The 16,569-nt window shown below is 40.1% G+C and overlaps 1 protein-coding gene across 5 annotated transcripts in view; it reads left to right on the top strand.

Moving 5' to 3' along the window:
• The window catches only part of UBTD2 (ubiquitin domain containing 2), a 74,715-nt gene extending 59,171 nt beyond the window's left edge, over window positions 1–15,544 (top strand). For all 5 annotated transcript variants that reach the window (XM_063706959.1, XM_063706958.1, XM_031011583.3 and 2 more), the window contains one exon: window positions 12,991–15,544. In XM_063706959.1, the coding sequence (XP_063563029.1) occupies window positions 12,991–13,388 (398 nt within the window). In that variant the 3' untranslated portion in view covers window positions 13,389–15,544. The remainder of the gene's footprint in view (window positions 1–12,990) is intronic.
• Window positions 15,545–16,569: the final 1,025 nt, after the last annotated feature.

Genomic DNA, 16,569 nt, shown 5'->3' with positions numbered 1-16,569 from the left:
TCTGAGCCAATCATCTAGATAAAAGATAAATAGAAACAACTTCAGAAAATTATGTATGAAATCAGAACAGAAGGTGGAGACTTGGCAGCTTTCTTCCTACCATGGGGAGCTTTCTGGGCTTCCTGGCCTGGGGAAATGATGCCCTGGCACTTATTTAGCCTGGTGGCCATCTGTCTCTGCTAGGACATGAAGCCTACAATAGGTTTGTGAGAAGAAGAAAAAAAAAACCTGTCCTTCCACAGAGGATGTTAGGTGAGCAATCTGAGCAATCCTGGCTAGAACTATGTTAAAACTAGTAATTGCTAAATGAACTGCACCCTTGGTGGCCAGTGGGTGGTAATTAAAACGTTTTGTAAAATTTTTTGTAAATGTAGCTAAAAGTGATTTTGGAAAAATAGAAAAATCCCTGTATTGTCAACTTTTAGAGTGTTCCTTCCCTTTTGTGTTTAAACATACTGGGTTTCTTTAAGCATTAGTCTGTTTTCACACTGCTGTGTAAAGAACTGCCGGAGATTAGGTAATTTACAAAGAAAAGAGGTTTAATTGACTCACAGTTCCACAGGGCTGAGGGGGCCTTAGGAAACTTACAATCATGATGGAAGGCAAAGGGGAAGCAAGGCCTCCACATGGCAGCAGGAGAGAGAAGAGTGAGGAGCAGAGGGGGAAGAGTCCCTTATAAAACCATCAGATCTTGGCCGGGCACAGTGGCTCATGCCTGTAATCCCAGCACTTTGAGAGGCAGAGACAGGCAGGTCACTTGAAGTCAGGAGTTTGAGACTAGCCTGGCCAACATGGGGAAATCCCATCTCTACTAAAAGTGCAAAAATTAGCCAGGCATGGTCGTGCATACCTGTAATCTCAGGAGCCTGAGGCTGAGAATTGCTTGAACGTGGGAGGTGGAGGTTTCAGTGAGCTGAGATTGTGCCACCTCACTCCAGCCTGGGCGACAGGGTGAGATTCTGTCTCAAAAAAAAAAAAAAAAAAGAAATGAAAAACATCAGATCTCATGAGAACTCACTCATTATTATGAGAACAGCTTGGGGGAAGCCGCCCCTGTGATCCAGTCACCTCCCACCAGGCCTCTCCCTAGGTACGTGGGGTTTATGGGGATTGCAATTCAAGACGAGATTTGGGTGGGAACAGCCAAACCATATCACCGTCTATCTTCTGTTGCCTCATTTTTTTCACACACTCCTCTCAAATACTGTAGATGAGACAGCCTCATAACACTGAAACTTCTCTCAGTCACCACCATTTCCTTTAGACCAACTTGGGCTCATCTTCCATTTCCTTCTTTAAGCTGTTGTAGGCATCATTAGCAAATACGTTGTTGGGCTCCACTGGGCACTGTTGGTTTCTTGCTCCTTGTGATTCATTTCTCAACTTTTTATCCCTTGTATTTGTCCTCTGTCTTTTGTTCTCTTCCAAGTACATTTTCTCCTTCTCATTAACTAATCTGAGAACCAATCCCTGTACCTCTTATACATTATACACTTGGCCACTTACTAGTTCTGTGACCCTGGACAAAAGTTACTTTATTCTATTTCAATTTTTCCATCTGTAAAATGGGTATAATAGACTTAGCTTATAATGCTTTTGTAAGGATTAAATGTTAATGTATGTAAAGTGCTTAGACAGGGTTAGCAGTGGTAAACACTCCTAAGTGTGCTTTTTTTTGACTCCGTCGCCCAGGCTGGAGTGCAGTGGCGTGATCTTGGCTCACTGCAACTTCTGCCTCCCAGGTTCAAGCAATTCTCCTCCATCAGCCTCCTGAGTAGCTGAGATTACAGGAGCGTGCCATCACACCTGGCTAATTTTTGTATTTTTAGTAGAGACAGGATTTCACCATGTTAGGCTGGTCTCGAACTCCTGACTTCGTGATCTGCCCACCTCAGCCTCCCAAAGTGCTGGGATTACAGGCATGAGCCACCATGCCTGGCCAAGTGTTTGCTTTTTTATGTTAAATCTTATATGTTGGAAATTATTGCTCTCCAAACTTATTTTACCCTGACTTTTCCCAATCTGCTTTAGTTACTTGTAGATAATTCAGCTGAAGCATCTCATGGAACCTGGAACAATTAAAAGCTAAGCAAAGAATCTTGTAACCCGAAATTATCTATTTTTTTCTGTCATTCTAGTTTCCAGTTACATGATTCTTTCCTTTTGGTTTTCCATCAAATCTAACCCATCATTTGGTTCTGCCAGTTATCTTTGAATTTCTCAGTTTGATTTTTTTCCATTTCTGTAGTCAGGCAGTCATGATTCCAATCAGTCTTTCTTTCTTCAGGTAGATGATAAAACAGTCAGCAGGCTTTGTCTTGTTCACCAACACAACCTTAGCACCTAGAATATCCAGTAGCATATAAAAGGCAGTGAATGTTGAACGTCTAATTTACCTGTTTTAGCCACCTCTGGTAATTTCCTGTAGTATTAAGCCTAAACTCCTGAATCTTACTATCAGGTTTCACTATTACTGCCTATTTATTAATTTTACATCATTGAATCTGTATTCTACTTCAACAAGGTCCCATGGTATTCTCTATTTACCTTGTAATTATTCTTATTTCCATATCATTTCTATTTCTTGGGATTCCCTTCATTGCTATTCTGTGTCTTTAAAGTCATGCCGAGAACACACCATTTCTACAGAATTCCTCCATGTTGGCTCTACCAACTCTAGTCACTTTTCTGTTCTGTGATGTCTCAGCACGTGTGTTTGATTTTCATTGTATCCATTTGTACTAAAATCTGTGATGGGTATGCTCTATCTGCTCATGAATATATGCTCCTGGAGATCAGGGACAGTCTTGGTTCTCTTATAACCTTCTTTCCTCAGTGCCAGTGACATGCCCTACTCACTTCAAGATGATCAGTAAATGTCTATGCAGTGACTCTAGAATGTAAGAATTGTTTCCTATTGATCCTTGTTAGGTCCTAAAGAGGTTGTGTGGTAGAAACCAGTACTATCAGTGCAGCTTTGTCTTTAGTAGAGATTTGGGGCTATTAAATGGTGGAGGATTGGGATTATGTTGTTCAAGAGTCTAGGCCACAAAGGGGCCAGTCTGCTCTGAATAGGTAATTCTGCAGTAATAGTCAGTTATGGACTGCAATGTAAAATATTACTTTTATTGATATTTTGTGATCCCAGATATTTAATTCTGGAAGAGTGTAACCCATAAACCTATAGACTTAAAATGAAATCAAATAGTATTTGAGTAAATGATATGGATTTTTCCCTTATTTATTTTAGAGTGGTTTTAAGTTCACAGCAAAATTAAGTGGAAGAAACAGGGATTTCCCATATACCCCCTGCTCCCACAAATGCATAGCCTCCCCCAGTATCAACATTCACCATTAGAGTAGTTCATTTGTTAAAAATAAATGAACCTACATTGAAACATCATTATCACTCAGAAGTCCATAGTTCAGGGTTCACTCTTGGTGTTGTACATTCTGTGGGTTTGGACAACTTTATATTGACATGTATCCATCATTAATAGTATCATACAGAGTAGTTTCACTATCCTAAAAAATCCTCTGTGTTCTACCTATTCATCCCTGCCTCCCTCCTAACCCCATGGCAACCATTGACCTTTTTTATTGTCTTCATAGTTTTGCCTTTTCCAAAGTGTGAAATAGTTGAAATCATATTATATATAGCTTTATCACACTATCTTCTTTCAGTTAACTAATATGCGTTTAAGTTTTCACCATGTGTTTTCATGACTTACTGGCTCACTTATTTATTTTATTATTTATTTATAGATAGGGTCTTACTCTGTCACCCAGGCTGGAGTATGGTGGCCCAGACATAGCTCACTGCAGCCTCAAACTGCTGGGCTCAAGTAGTCCTTCCTCAGTCTTCCAAGTAGGTGGGACTATGGGCAGGCACCACCATGCCTGGCTAATTTTTTATTTCTTTGGTAGAGATGGGGCCTTGCTATGTTACCCAGGCTGGTTTTGAACTGTTAGCCTCAAGCCATCCTCCCACCATAGCCTCCCCAAGCACTGGGATTGCAGGCATGAACCACTGTGCCCAGCCTCCTTCTGGGATTTTGATTGGGATTTGCATCAAATCTATAGACTAAGCTGGGAAGAACTGACATCTTGACAATATTAAGTCTTCCTATCCATGAACATGGACTCTTTCTCTATTTAGTAATTATTTTATCAAGGTTTTTTGTTGTTGTTGTTTCATATCTTATACATACTTTGTTAGACTTATACCTATTTTCTTTTTGAGGTGCTAATGTAAATTGTGTTTTAAATTTCATATTCTACTTGCTCATTGCTGATGTATAGGAGAGCAGTTGACTTTTGTATATTAACTTTGTATCTTGCAACCTTGCTATAATTGCTTATTAGGTCTAGTAGCTTTTATGTTGATTCTTCATATTTTTTACATAGACAGTATGTCATCTGCAAACAAAGGCAGTTTTATTTTCTCCTTTCCAATCTGTATACCTTTTCTTATCTTGCCTTGTTTTATTGCATTAGCTAGGACTTCCAGTACAGTGTTTAAAAGTGGTGATGAGAGGGGACATCCTTGTCTTGTTCCCAACTTAGTAGGAAAGCTTTGAGTTTCTCATCATTAAGTATGTCTTAGCTATAAGGTTTTTTTTGTTTTTTGTTTTTTTAAAGGAATTTTGCTCTTGTTGCCCAGGCTCACTCCAATCTTGGCTCACCACAACCTCCACCTCCTGGGTTCAAGTGATTCTCCTGCCTCAACCTCCCGAATAGCTGGGATTACAGGCATGTGCCACCACGCTCGGCTAATTTTGTATTTTTAGTAGAGATGGAGTTTCTCCATGTTGGTCAGTCTGGTCTTGAACTCCCCACCTCAGGGGATCCACCCGTCTCAGCCTCCCAAAGTGCTGGGATTACAGGCGTGAGCCACCATGCCCGGCCAGCTATAGCTTTTTTGTAGATATTCTTTATCAAGTTGAGGAAGTTCCCTTCTAGTCCTAGTACAGATAATCAGTGTTGGGTTTTGTTATATGCTTTTTCAGCATCTATTGATATGATCATGTGATTTTTCTTCTTTAGCCTATTGATATTATGGATTATATTAATTGATTTTCAAATGTTGAACCAGTCTTGAATACTTGAGACTAAAGCCTACTTGGTCATGGTGTATAATTATTTATACAGTGTTGAATTTGATTCATTAATATTTTGTTGAGGATTTTTCAGTCTATGTTCATGAGAGATATTGGTCTGTAGTTTTCTTTGCTTGTAATGTTTGGTTTTGGTATTAGGGTAATGTTGGCCTCATAGAATGAGTTAGGAAGTACAGTGGTACCCCCTTATCCATGGGGAGATATGGCCTTGGAATGTTCCAGAACCCCCAGTGGATGCTTGAAACTGTGGATAGTACTGAACCTAAATGCTGTCAATTGGAACACAATTCTTTTCTTGTCTTCCACCCACAAATGTAATGCCTTTTTCATCTGAACTAATCGCTTGTCACGCACTGTGTTTTAACTATTGGGGTTTGAAGTGCCATGGCAAAACTAGCATGAGTTTTTTTTCCTTCTTTACAACTTCACAAATAAATTTGTTCTTATCTTAGATCTTAGCAACATCAACATACAGATGTTTTTCTTTATTTATTTGAGAACCTCCACATTTTCATTTTAAAAAAGTACTTTATGGCTTCTTTTGGCATATCTAAATTTCCAGCACCACTACTCTTGTGTTTTAGGGCCATTAAAGCACTGCGATAATGCAACTGTTGATCTGATAACCAAGATGGCTACTAAGTGATTAATGGGCAGGTGGTGTATACAGCATGGATACTCCGGACAAAAGGTTGATTCATGTCCCAGGCCAGATGGAGCAGGATGGCAAGAGATTTTATCATGCTACTCAGAAAGTTAAATAATTTAAAACTTGTGAATTGTGTGATTCTGGATTTTTCCATTTAATATTTTTGGACCACAGTTGACCAAGAGAAATTGAAACTGCAGAAAGCAAAACTGTGAGTAAAGGGAGGAGTGCTGTATTCCCTTTTCTGTCTAATGAAAAAGATTGTAGAGAATTGTTATAATTTGTTTCTGAAATGTTTGATAGAATTTACCAGTGAATCCATCTGGAATTGGTTCTTTTCTGTTTTGGAAAGTTATTAATTATTGATTCAATTTCTTTAATAGATGTAGGCCTATTCAGATTGTCTGTTTTGTGTGAGTTTTGGCAGATTGTGTCTTTCAAGGAATGGGTCCATTTTATCTAGGTTTATCAAATGTGTAGGCATAGAGTTGTTCATAATGTTCTTTTATTATCCTTTCAACATCTGTGGGATCTGTAGTGATGTCTTCTCTTTCATTTCAGTAATTTGTGTCCTCTTTTTTTCTTGGTTAGCCTGGGTAGAGGCTTACCAATTTTATTGACCTTTTGGTCAATAAAACCTTGTAATCAGCTTTTGGTTTTGTTGATTTTTTTTTTTTTTTTTTTTTTTTTTTTTTTTTTTTGGTGACAGGGTCTGTCTCTGTTGCCCAGGCTGGAGTGAGATCACAGCTCACTGCAGCCTCAAACTCCCAGGGACAGGCATCCTCCCACCTCAGCCTCCTGGGTAGCTGGGACTACAGGCATGTACCACCATACCCTGCTAATTTTTGCATTTTTTTGTGCAAAAATTTTTTGTGCATGTTACCCAGACTGGTTGCAAACTCCTGGACTCAAGCGATCTACCTGCCTTGGCCTTCCAAAGTGTTGGGATTACAGGCATGAGCCACAGTGCCCAGCCTTGTTGATTTTATTTTTTCATTGATTTTTTCCATTTCATTGATTTCTATTTTAATTTTTTTCTGCCTACTTTGGATTTAAATTGGTTTTCTTTTTTTAGTTTCCCAAGGTGGAAGCTTACTGATTGATTTTAGATATTTCTTCTTCTCTAATATAGGCGTTATAAATTTCCCAGTGATCACTGCTTTTGCTGCATCCTGACATTATAAGTTGTTTTCCTTTAATTAAAATATATTTTAATTTCTCTTGATTTCTTCTTTGACCCCATGTGTTATTTAGAAATGTATTGTTTAATATCCATGTATTATGGATTTTCCAACTACCTGTCTGATATTCATTTCCAGTTTATTTCCATTATGGTATAAGCAGACATTGTATGATTTCATTTTGTTATGGTGTGTTTTATGTTTCAGAATGTGGTCTCTCTTGGTAAATGTTCCATGTGAACTTGAGAGAAAAATGTGTAGTTTGCTATTGTTGGATGAAGTAGTTTAAACATGTTCATTACATTAAATCGATTGATGGTATTGTTGCATTCAAGTATGTCATTTCTGATTTTCTTCTTGTTAGATCTGTCCATTTCTGATTGAGGGGTGTTGAAGGCTTCAACTATAATAGTGGATTCATCTCTTTCTCCTTGTAGTTCTGTCAGTTTCTGCCTCACATACTTTGCTGTGCGGTTAGGTGCATACACATTAAACATTATTATTTCTTCTTGGTCCAGGCATGGTGGCTCATGCCTGTAATCACAGCAAGCGAGGTAGGCGGATCATTTGCCCCTAGGAGTTTGAGACCAGCCTGGACAACATGAACACGGCAAAACCCTGCCTCTACAAAAAAATACAAAAATTATCTGGGCATGGTGGGGTATACCTGTAGTTCCAGCTACTCATGAGACTAAGGCAGGAGGGATAGCCTTGAGCCAAGGAGTTCAAGGCTGCAGTGAGCTGTGATCACACCAGTGTATTATAGTCTAGGTGACAGCAAGACCCTGTCTCTAAAAGTAAATAAGAAAAAAAATTTTTTTTAAGGTTCTTATTTCACCTTTGCTTCTTTCTTTCTTTTTTTTTTTTTGAGACAGAGTCTCGCACTCTCACCCAGGCTGGAGTGCAATGGCGTGATCTCGACTCACTGCAAGCTCCGCCTCCCGGGTTCATGCCATTCTCCTGCCTCAGCCTCCGGAGTAGGTGGGATTATAAGCACCCGCCACCATGCCCGGCTAATTTTTTTTTTGTATTTTTACTACAGACAGGGTTTCACTGTGTTAGCCAGGCTGATCTTGAACTCCCGACCTCAGGTGATCCACCCACCTTGGCCTCCCAAAGTGCTGGGATTGTAGGCATAAGCCACCACGCCCTGCCTCTCCTTCAGTTTTGAAGGATAATTTCACAGCATACAGAATTATAGGTTGGTGGTTTTTTCTATGCTTTAGATATTTCACTTCACTGTATACTTGCATGGTTTCTGAGAAGTTGGAGTTGGATATGTAATTCTGTCTTTGTTTTGTGTGTGTGTGTTTTTTTTAGGCAAGGTCTGTCTCTGTTGCCCAGGCTGGAGTACAGTGACACAATCTCGGCTCACTGCACCCTTGACCTCCCGGGCTCAAGTGATCCCCTCACCTCAGCCTCCTGAGTAGCTGGAAGTACAGGCACACACCACCACACCCAACTAATTTTTGTATTTTTTGTAGAGACAGGGTTTCACTATGTTGCTCAGGGTGATTTTGAACTCCTGAGCTCAGGCTATCTCAAGCTATCTGCCCATCAGAGCCTCCCAAAGTGCTGGATTACAGGCATGAGCCACCGCGCCCAGCCATTTAATTCTTTTCTTTGCTTCTCTGTGGGTAAGCTGTTTTTTCCCCTCTGGCTTTTTTTTTTTTTTTTTTTTTGGGTAGAGATGGGGTTTCCCTATGTTGCCCAAGCTGGCCTCAAATTCCTGGGCTCAAGCAATCCTCCTACCTTGGCCTCGCAAAGTGCTGGAGTTATAGGCATGAATCAGTATGTCTGGCCCGGAGTTTTTTGTTTTGTTTTTTTTAATCTTTGATTTCCTGAAGTTTGAAAATGATATGCTTAGATGTGTGTAGTTTTTCTGACATTAACTCTGGAAAATTCTCAGTCATAATTGTTTCAAATATTTTTCCTGTTTCTTTCTCTTGTTCTTCTCTGCTGTTCCCATCATGTGTATGTTACACTTTGGTTTGTCCCACAGTTTCTGGATACTCTGTTTTGTGCTGGGTTTTTTTGTTTTTAGATTTCGTGGGGTTTTTTGGGCTTTTTTGTTGTCGTTGTTGTTTATTTGTTTTTTGTTTTTTTTGAGACAGTCTCACTCTTGTTGCCAGGCTGGAGTGCAGTGGCGCAATCTCAGCTCACTGCGACCTCTGCCTCCCAGGTTCAAGCGATTCTCCTGACTCAGCCTCCTGAGTAGCTGGGATTATTACAGGCGCCTGCCACCACGCTCGGCTAATTTTTGTACTTTTAGTAGAGACGGGGTTTCGCCATGTTGGCCAGGCTGGTCTCGAACTCCTGACCTGAGGTGATACCCCCGCCTCAACCTCCCAAGGTTTTTTGGTCTTTTTTCTCTTTGCTTTTCAGTTTTAGAGATTTTTACTCAGATATCATCAAACTCAGATATTCCTTCCTCATTCGTGTTAAGTTACCAGTAAGCCCATCAAAGGCGTTCTTTATTTCGGTTACAGTGGTTTTGTTCTCTAGCATTTCTTTTTGGTTCTTTTTAGAATTTCCATCTCTCTTATTACATTCCCATTTGTTCTTCTTATATGCTGTCTGCTTCATCCATTAGAGCCATTAGCATATTAATCATGTTTTAAATTCCCAGTCTGATCATTCTAACACTTCTGCCATATCTGAGTCTAGTTTTGTGCTTGCTCTAAAAAACTTTTTTTTTGCCTTTTGGTACATCTTGTAATTTTTTGGGAAAGGTGGACATAATATACAGGAACTGTGTGAAATGGGCCTTCAGTAATATGGAGGTTTTAGTCTTTTTGTGAGCCTCTGCCTCTGGATCATGAACTGGACCAGTGCTTCTCAGTCATAGTCCCTGCCTTAGGTGGGACAAGATGGCTAGAAGGGGCTAGAGCTGGGTATTTCTCTTCTCCCAAATTAGTTAGGCTCTGATAAAACCCCAGCAGGATAGACTCTAGTTAGTTTCTTCTGAGGGCAGAATTCTCTGGCATATTTAAAAATGGTTCCTTTTGCACCCTCCTCCAACCCAGGGAATTATTCTGACTGTCACTACGAGGAAGTTGTAGAGGTCCAGAAGGTAAAACTCAGGAAGGTATCACTCTTCCCAGACACCCTTCACCAAGTCACCATGGAGCTTTCTCTCTAAGACTTGTCCACACTGAGCCTTTAGCAATTCACTTAGTTACATTTGAGGTTTCCCTACCCTGCACTGGTTCCACAGAGATTTCAGCTCCTGGGTGTCTGCTATGGTATATGGTGATGCTCTGTATTACCCTGCCTGTCTCTCCTATTTCGGGGGCAGTGGTTTGCCCTGTGACCTTACTTCTCCCACAGATTAAGAATATCTGTTGATTTTTCAGTTTGCTCAGCCTTTTACTTGTTAGGATGAAGTGGTGACTTCTAAGTTTTTTGCATGCCAGACTAGAAACAGAAAGTCTGATTTTTAGTTTAATGTAAAACTAGAGCATATTTACAACTCAGATTATAATTTTGTAGAAAGAAGTGCCGAAAAGAATAAACTAGAAAATTCCATATTAAATAAAAAACAAATTACTGTTTCTAAAAATACTGAAATATGGGAGCTTCTGTAACCATCTAAATAGCTTACTTCCAGCATTATGGATTGAGCACTGGCAGAGCATGAGTAAGAATATACACCATCCAGCTGTAACTCTTCATGGAGTTTTTCTCTCTCACCTTTTAGAGATTTGAAAACTAAACCCTGACTCACTGGGATGAAGGGCAGAAGGGAAAGGGCAGTGTGAAGTTACTGGTATAGGGACTGCTAGTGATCACAACTGTGCCTGAAGTAGATCCATTTCTACAATAGTATTAGTGAATACACAGAGGCTAAACAGAGAAGAGGGAAGATTCACGTGTGTTCTGCTTTCCAACTAAGCTATCACCCCAGCCCATCTTACGTAACTTAGAAGGCAGACCAGATTGGACCTGTGGTGGGTTGATGACCATTCCAGACTCATTTCAGGTGCTTTATATTTTCATCCTATTGACATTAAACACAAATACCGGTTCATTAACTCATTTGTTCATTGATAACCATTTCTCAGTGTTCTGAATTTGGTAGACATTTTGGTTTTTTATCCAAATTTATAATAAGCTGATACCATATTCTAGTTTGGGGAAAGGATATGTTACGTATAACCTTAAAACGTTCATTTAGTTATGCTTTTGGCCGGGCACGGTGGCTCACGCCTGTAATCCCAACACTTTGGGAGGCCAAGGCGAGCAGCTCGCCTAGGTCAGGAGTTCAAGAACAGCCTGACCAACATGGAGAAACCCCGTCTCTACTAAAAACACAAAATTAGCTGGGCATGGTGGCGCATGCCTGTAATCCCTGCTACTCGGGAGGCTGAGGCAGGAGAATTACTTGAACCCAGGAGGCGGAGGTTGTGGTGAGTCAAGATCGCACCATTGCACTCCAGCCTAGGCAACAAGAGTGAAACTCCGTCTCAAAAAAGAAAAAGAAAAAAAAAGTTATGCTTTCAAGTTCCCCCGAGGAAGTCCTGGTAACTGTAATGTAGTTTACACACCTAGTCTTAGCTACTCAGGAGGTGGAGGCAGGAGGATTGCTTGAGCCCAGGAGTTTTGAGTCCAGCCTGGGCAACATAGCAAGACCTTGTCTCTAAAATTTTGTTTTTGATTTTGATATTATAATATATGATTTGTAAGGAAGTTAACCATTAACGCATTTTTTTAAAACCTTGAGTGCTTTTTCCCTTCCCTGAGCTAGCTCGTTATGTCGTAGCCCTTTTGTTTTTCCTTTTTAATCCATAGCTTCTCTGTACTAGATAGATTAATTGGGGTTAAATAAAACACCTCAGTCAATTCTGTGGTAATTTTACTAATGAGACTCATAGATAAGCAATGAATCTGTGGCAGCTGCTAAGGCTGTCATCTCTAATTTGTGATCTCTGGACTAAGGACTTCTTGCCAAGTGCTTCAATTTAGGAAGTCCAGGCACTGGGCTGGGCATGGTGGCTCATGCCTGTAATCTCAGCACTTTGGAAGGCCGAGGCAGGTGGATCATTTGAGGTCACGAGTTTGAGACCAGCCTGGCCAACATGGTGAGACCCTGTCTCTCCCAAAAATACAAAAATTACCCAGGCGTGGTGGTGTGCGCCTGTAATCCCAGCTGCTCAGGAGGCTGAGGCAGGAGAATTGCTTGAACCCGGGAAATGGAGGTTGCAGTAAACTGAGATCACATCCCTGCACTCCAGCCTGGGCAACAGAGTGAGACTCTGTCTCAAAAAGAAAGAAAGAAGTCCAGGTACTAAGAAAACTGCTCTAGGGCTGGGCATGGTGGCTCATGCCTGTAATCCTAGCTCTTTGGGAGGCTGAGGTGGGTGGATCACCTGAGGTCAGGAGTTTGAGACCAGCCTGGCCAACATGGTGAAACTCTGTCTATACTAAAAATACAAAAAATTAGCCGGGTGTGGTACCAGGCACCTGTAATCCCAACTACTTGGAAGGCTGAGGCAGGAGAATCTCTGGAACCCAGGAGGCAGAGGTTGCAGTGAGCCGAGATGGCGCCGCTGCACTCCAGCCTGGGCAACACAGTGAGACTCCGTCTCAATAAAAAGAAAAAGAATAAAAGAAAACTGCTCTGGAACACTTGTGGTGAATTGAGCTTAGAAATCAATCTTTTTTTATTTGCTTGCTTGTTTAAGGTAGCGGATTCATTTCTGTAAAAGATATCCTAATGTAATTTAAATGTTCTCTAAGTCTTGTGTAAGCATTAATAATATTAGTAGTACATTTGAGTTGTATGCCGTTTTAATGAAATTGTGAAAAGGATATGAAATGACTTAGAAGAGTGTAAGCGTAAGGACCTAGCATTCTGGTTAATATAAAATTAAATAAATAATTGGGCATGGGATTTGATAATCATTGATGATCAGCTGACAGTGATGTTTTTTCCTCTACAGTGCCATGCTAGCAAGAGAAGCTTAAGCATTTTGTGAGGCATAAACAAAAATGCATTCATTAAGGATTAAGTTCTTATTCATATCTTCTCTTTCTGAAGGTGCACTTACAGAGTGCTACGATGAACTGGGGAACAGATATCAGCTTCCAGTGTATTGCTTGGCACCGCCAATCAACATGATAGAGGAAAAGAGTGACATAGAGACTCTGGATATTCCTGAGCCACCACCCAATTCTGGATATGAATGTCAGCTTCGTTTGCGCCTTTCCACAGGCAAAGACCTCAAGCTTGTGGTTCGCAGCACAGACACAGTATTCCACATGAAGAGACGGTTGCATGCAGCAGAGGGAGTGGAACCAGGTAGTCAGCGGTGGTTTTTTTCTGGCAGACCTCTCACTGACAAAATGAAGTTCGAAGAGCTGAAGATCCCAAAGGACTATGTTGTACAGGTTATAGTGAGCCAACCTGTGCAGAACCCAACACCAGTGGAGAACTGAACTGAGCCCTGTTGGCCAGCTCCCACATCCCTCTGCTCCTTTTTATGGTTGTTGTTGTCATTTCCTACTCTACGGCGTGAAATCTATTTCACTGCTCTAAATTCCCTATGAATGGATTTAGTTCTGAGGAATTACCAGTGAAAAATTCCATCTGTGATGGAGACCAACAAAAATAATAAAACACAAAGAGCCAGGCTTTGAGACTCATGTAATTACAATTTCTAATTTGAAAGGCAGTTAAGAAATAGATAACCATTTATTTTAGAACACTCAACAACTATGTAATGGCTATATTTCAGTGACTTGGACTGTAAATGAAACATTGCATCCATGAAGGACAGCACCAAGCACCTTTTTGAATACAGAATTTTTTTAGAAAAATATATCAAATTATATAATTTCCAGAAACCATAAATAATGGATATAAAACTTAACCTTTTTGTTTTGTTTTGTTTTGGTTAATGGAAACTGAAAAGAGCAGTATTTGAGGTTGCTTCTATTCTGGTTTTTTATTCTTAGCTCAATTAATATTTAGCCATAAATGAGTAGAGACTGGCAAATTGTGCTTTAGTGTTGCTTTCCTCATCCCCACATCTTGAGCTCCTTATTTACATTCACACTAAATTTTGGTGCCTTCCAGCACATTAGTGGCAGGCACCCTTCTGGAACACTAGGCAATAATTTCATCAATACAGTCAGGTCTCTTGAGTTTCAACAGATACTCAGTTGAAAAGTCGCTGTCATCTTGCTGCATAAGTATTTTGAAAGGTCTGTATAACGAAGCCGTTTTTATATCCAGGCTTAGAAGGTCACTACTATATAGTACCTTCATTGATCTATCTATTCTGCTTGGAACTTTTCATAGCTAAGTATAACCCCCAAATGCATGGTTCCTGGGTCAGGAGACACCAAAATCAATTATAGCTGTTCCCACTCAAGTTAATAAAGTAAATGATCTCCTCCACTTTGCATGGAGGGGTGTAAGGAAAGCCTATTTTATCTGTGCCTGGGAGAACTGTGCCTATTTTCAGTCTTTTAGAGGAAATTTCAACTCAAAATTTTTAAGTGTGAAAGGTTTACTGGTGTCACATAAACATTAGCAGTGAGACCAAATAATGAAACATTGCTTTATACCTTAGTGCTTTCCAGTTCACTGTTACCTCTAGTCATGGTAGATGACAATTTTCCTCCCTCATCTTTTGTAGCAAAGAAGCAAATTAAGAGCCTTTTGCAAGTTAGATTAGGGGACTGAAAAATCCAGGGAGATAACTGATTCTTCTATACTATGACTGGAGTAAAGCTGCCAAGAGTTAGGTTGAATTTGGAGCCTTTTAAAAGTTGGTTCCATAAGTGAGAAGGGAGGGCTAACATGTGACCACTGTGCCCCTGAGAATCCATGAGATGGAAAAGTACAGACAAGAAGGCACTTAACGCTGTTCTCAGTTGGAAAATATCAGCCCTCCACACCTGTTTGGATGTGAAGTGCATTATTAATTTTAATGACAAAATGAAACTGCTTATTAGTTTAAATGTAATGTTTAAATGATATTGAATTTCCTATTGCCTGATTAAATATATCTGTAATTGTAACATCATGTTTCTGAGAGCTTTAACTACTTCCTTATTTTTATGCAATCATTTTAAAGATTGTGGCTATATCTTATTTAAATTTGCTGATGATTGAATTTAAATTCAAGTTAAGACCACAGCATTAATCCCAAAGGAGAATTTTTTTATGTTTAGAGGTGGAGATATTAGGGTAAATCAGTATATTGCTCCTGTCATCAAAGTTTTTGTTCATTTGTGTGCCACATCGAATAGCAGCACTTCTCAAAGTTTGTCAACTGGAAAAAGTGTTTAAAACTGTTTTTTTCTTAAGCAAATTTGGTGATGTCATCAATATCTATGGTATCGATTGGTAAAAGGTCTTTGTTGAGGATTTGAGCTCTCTTTTTAAGAGTTTATTTTATTTTAAAGGAACATATACTTTGAATAACAATTCTCTGGGCATGTTTAACTAACCTAGGTGGGAAAACCATGGTGCTGTTTAACTGTAAATAGATTGATATAAGATTGGACCAGTACTTGATGTGTATAATTTTAGTATGTAGGGTTTATGTGCTTTTTTTTTAAAAAAAAAAAAAAGGTTCAATTTTTCTCTTTGTCTTTGCCTTTATTATTGGTTTCTAATTGTTTTTACTCTCTATAAGGGTAATTGCCTCATTCTAAGTGAGAATTATGAAGGTTTTCCTCCTTTTTAAAACCTCTGCTCAGTAAATAACAGGTTCATTATCACCAAACTTAGGCTCTGCTATGCCAAGTCATACATGGTAATTTATAAATGTGCTTCATCTTCTGCACTGAAATCTTGGTCTAAAATAGGTTGTTGTGGGTTTTTTTTTGTTTTTTTTTTTTTGAGACGGAGTCTTGCTCTGTCGCCCAGGCTGGAGTGCTGTGGCATGATCTCAGCTCACTGCAAGCTCCGCTTCCCGGGTTCACGCCATTCTCCTGTGTGAACTCAGCCTCCCGAGTAGCTGGGACTACAGGCGCCCACCACCACGCCCGGCTAATTTTTTTGTATTTTTAGTAGAGACAGGATTTCACTGTGTTAACTAGGATGGTCTCAATCTCCTGATCTCGTGATCCGCCCGCCTCGGCCTCCCAAAGTGCTGGGATTACGGGCATGAGCCACCGCGCCCAGCTGTGTTTTTGTTTTTCTTTTTGTTTTTTAAGAATCATGCTGGCCAGGTGCCGTGGCTCATGCCTGTAATCCCAGCACTTTGGATGGCCAAGACGGGAGGGCTGCTTGGGCTCAGGAGTTCAAGACCCAGCCTGGGCAGCATAGAGGAGACCGCATCTCTACTAAAAATTAAAAAATTGGCCACGCGTGATAGAGCATGCCTGTAGTCCCAGCTACTTGGGAGGCTGAGTTGGGAGGATCACTTGAGCTGGGATGTCAAGGCTGCAATGACCCATGATCATGCTGTTTTACTCCAGCCTGGGTAAATTTCATGTAAAGCAGGTGATACTTCATAACTTTATGAAGTAGGCAATACACACCCATGGTAAAAGAATCCAGATATATCAAAGCAAAAAGAGTCTTTCACTCCTGTCGCTCTTCTGTTTCTCCTCCCCAGAGGCAACAACTTTGACCATTTTCTGGGTATCTTTAAACTTGAGC

Source organism: Gorilla gorilla, chromosome 4, assembly GCF_029281585.2.
Source record: "Gorilla gorilla gorilla isolate KB3781 chromosome 4, NHGRI_mGorGor1-v2.1_pri, whole genome shotgun sequence".
Lineage (NCBI taxonomy): Eukaryota > Metazoa > Chordata > Mammalia > Primates > Hominidae > Gorilla > Gorilla gorilla.
Note: the sequence above shows the minus strand (reverse complement) of the source record. Positions and strands in the feature narration are given on the sequence as shown.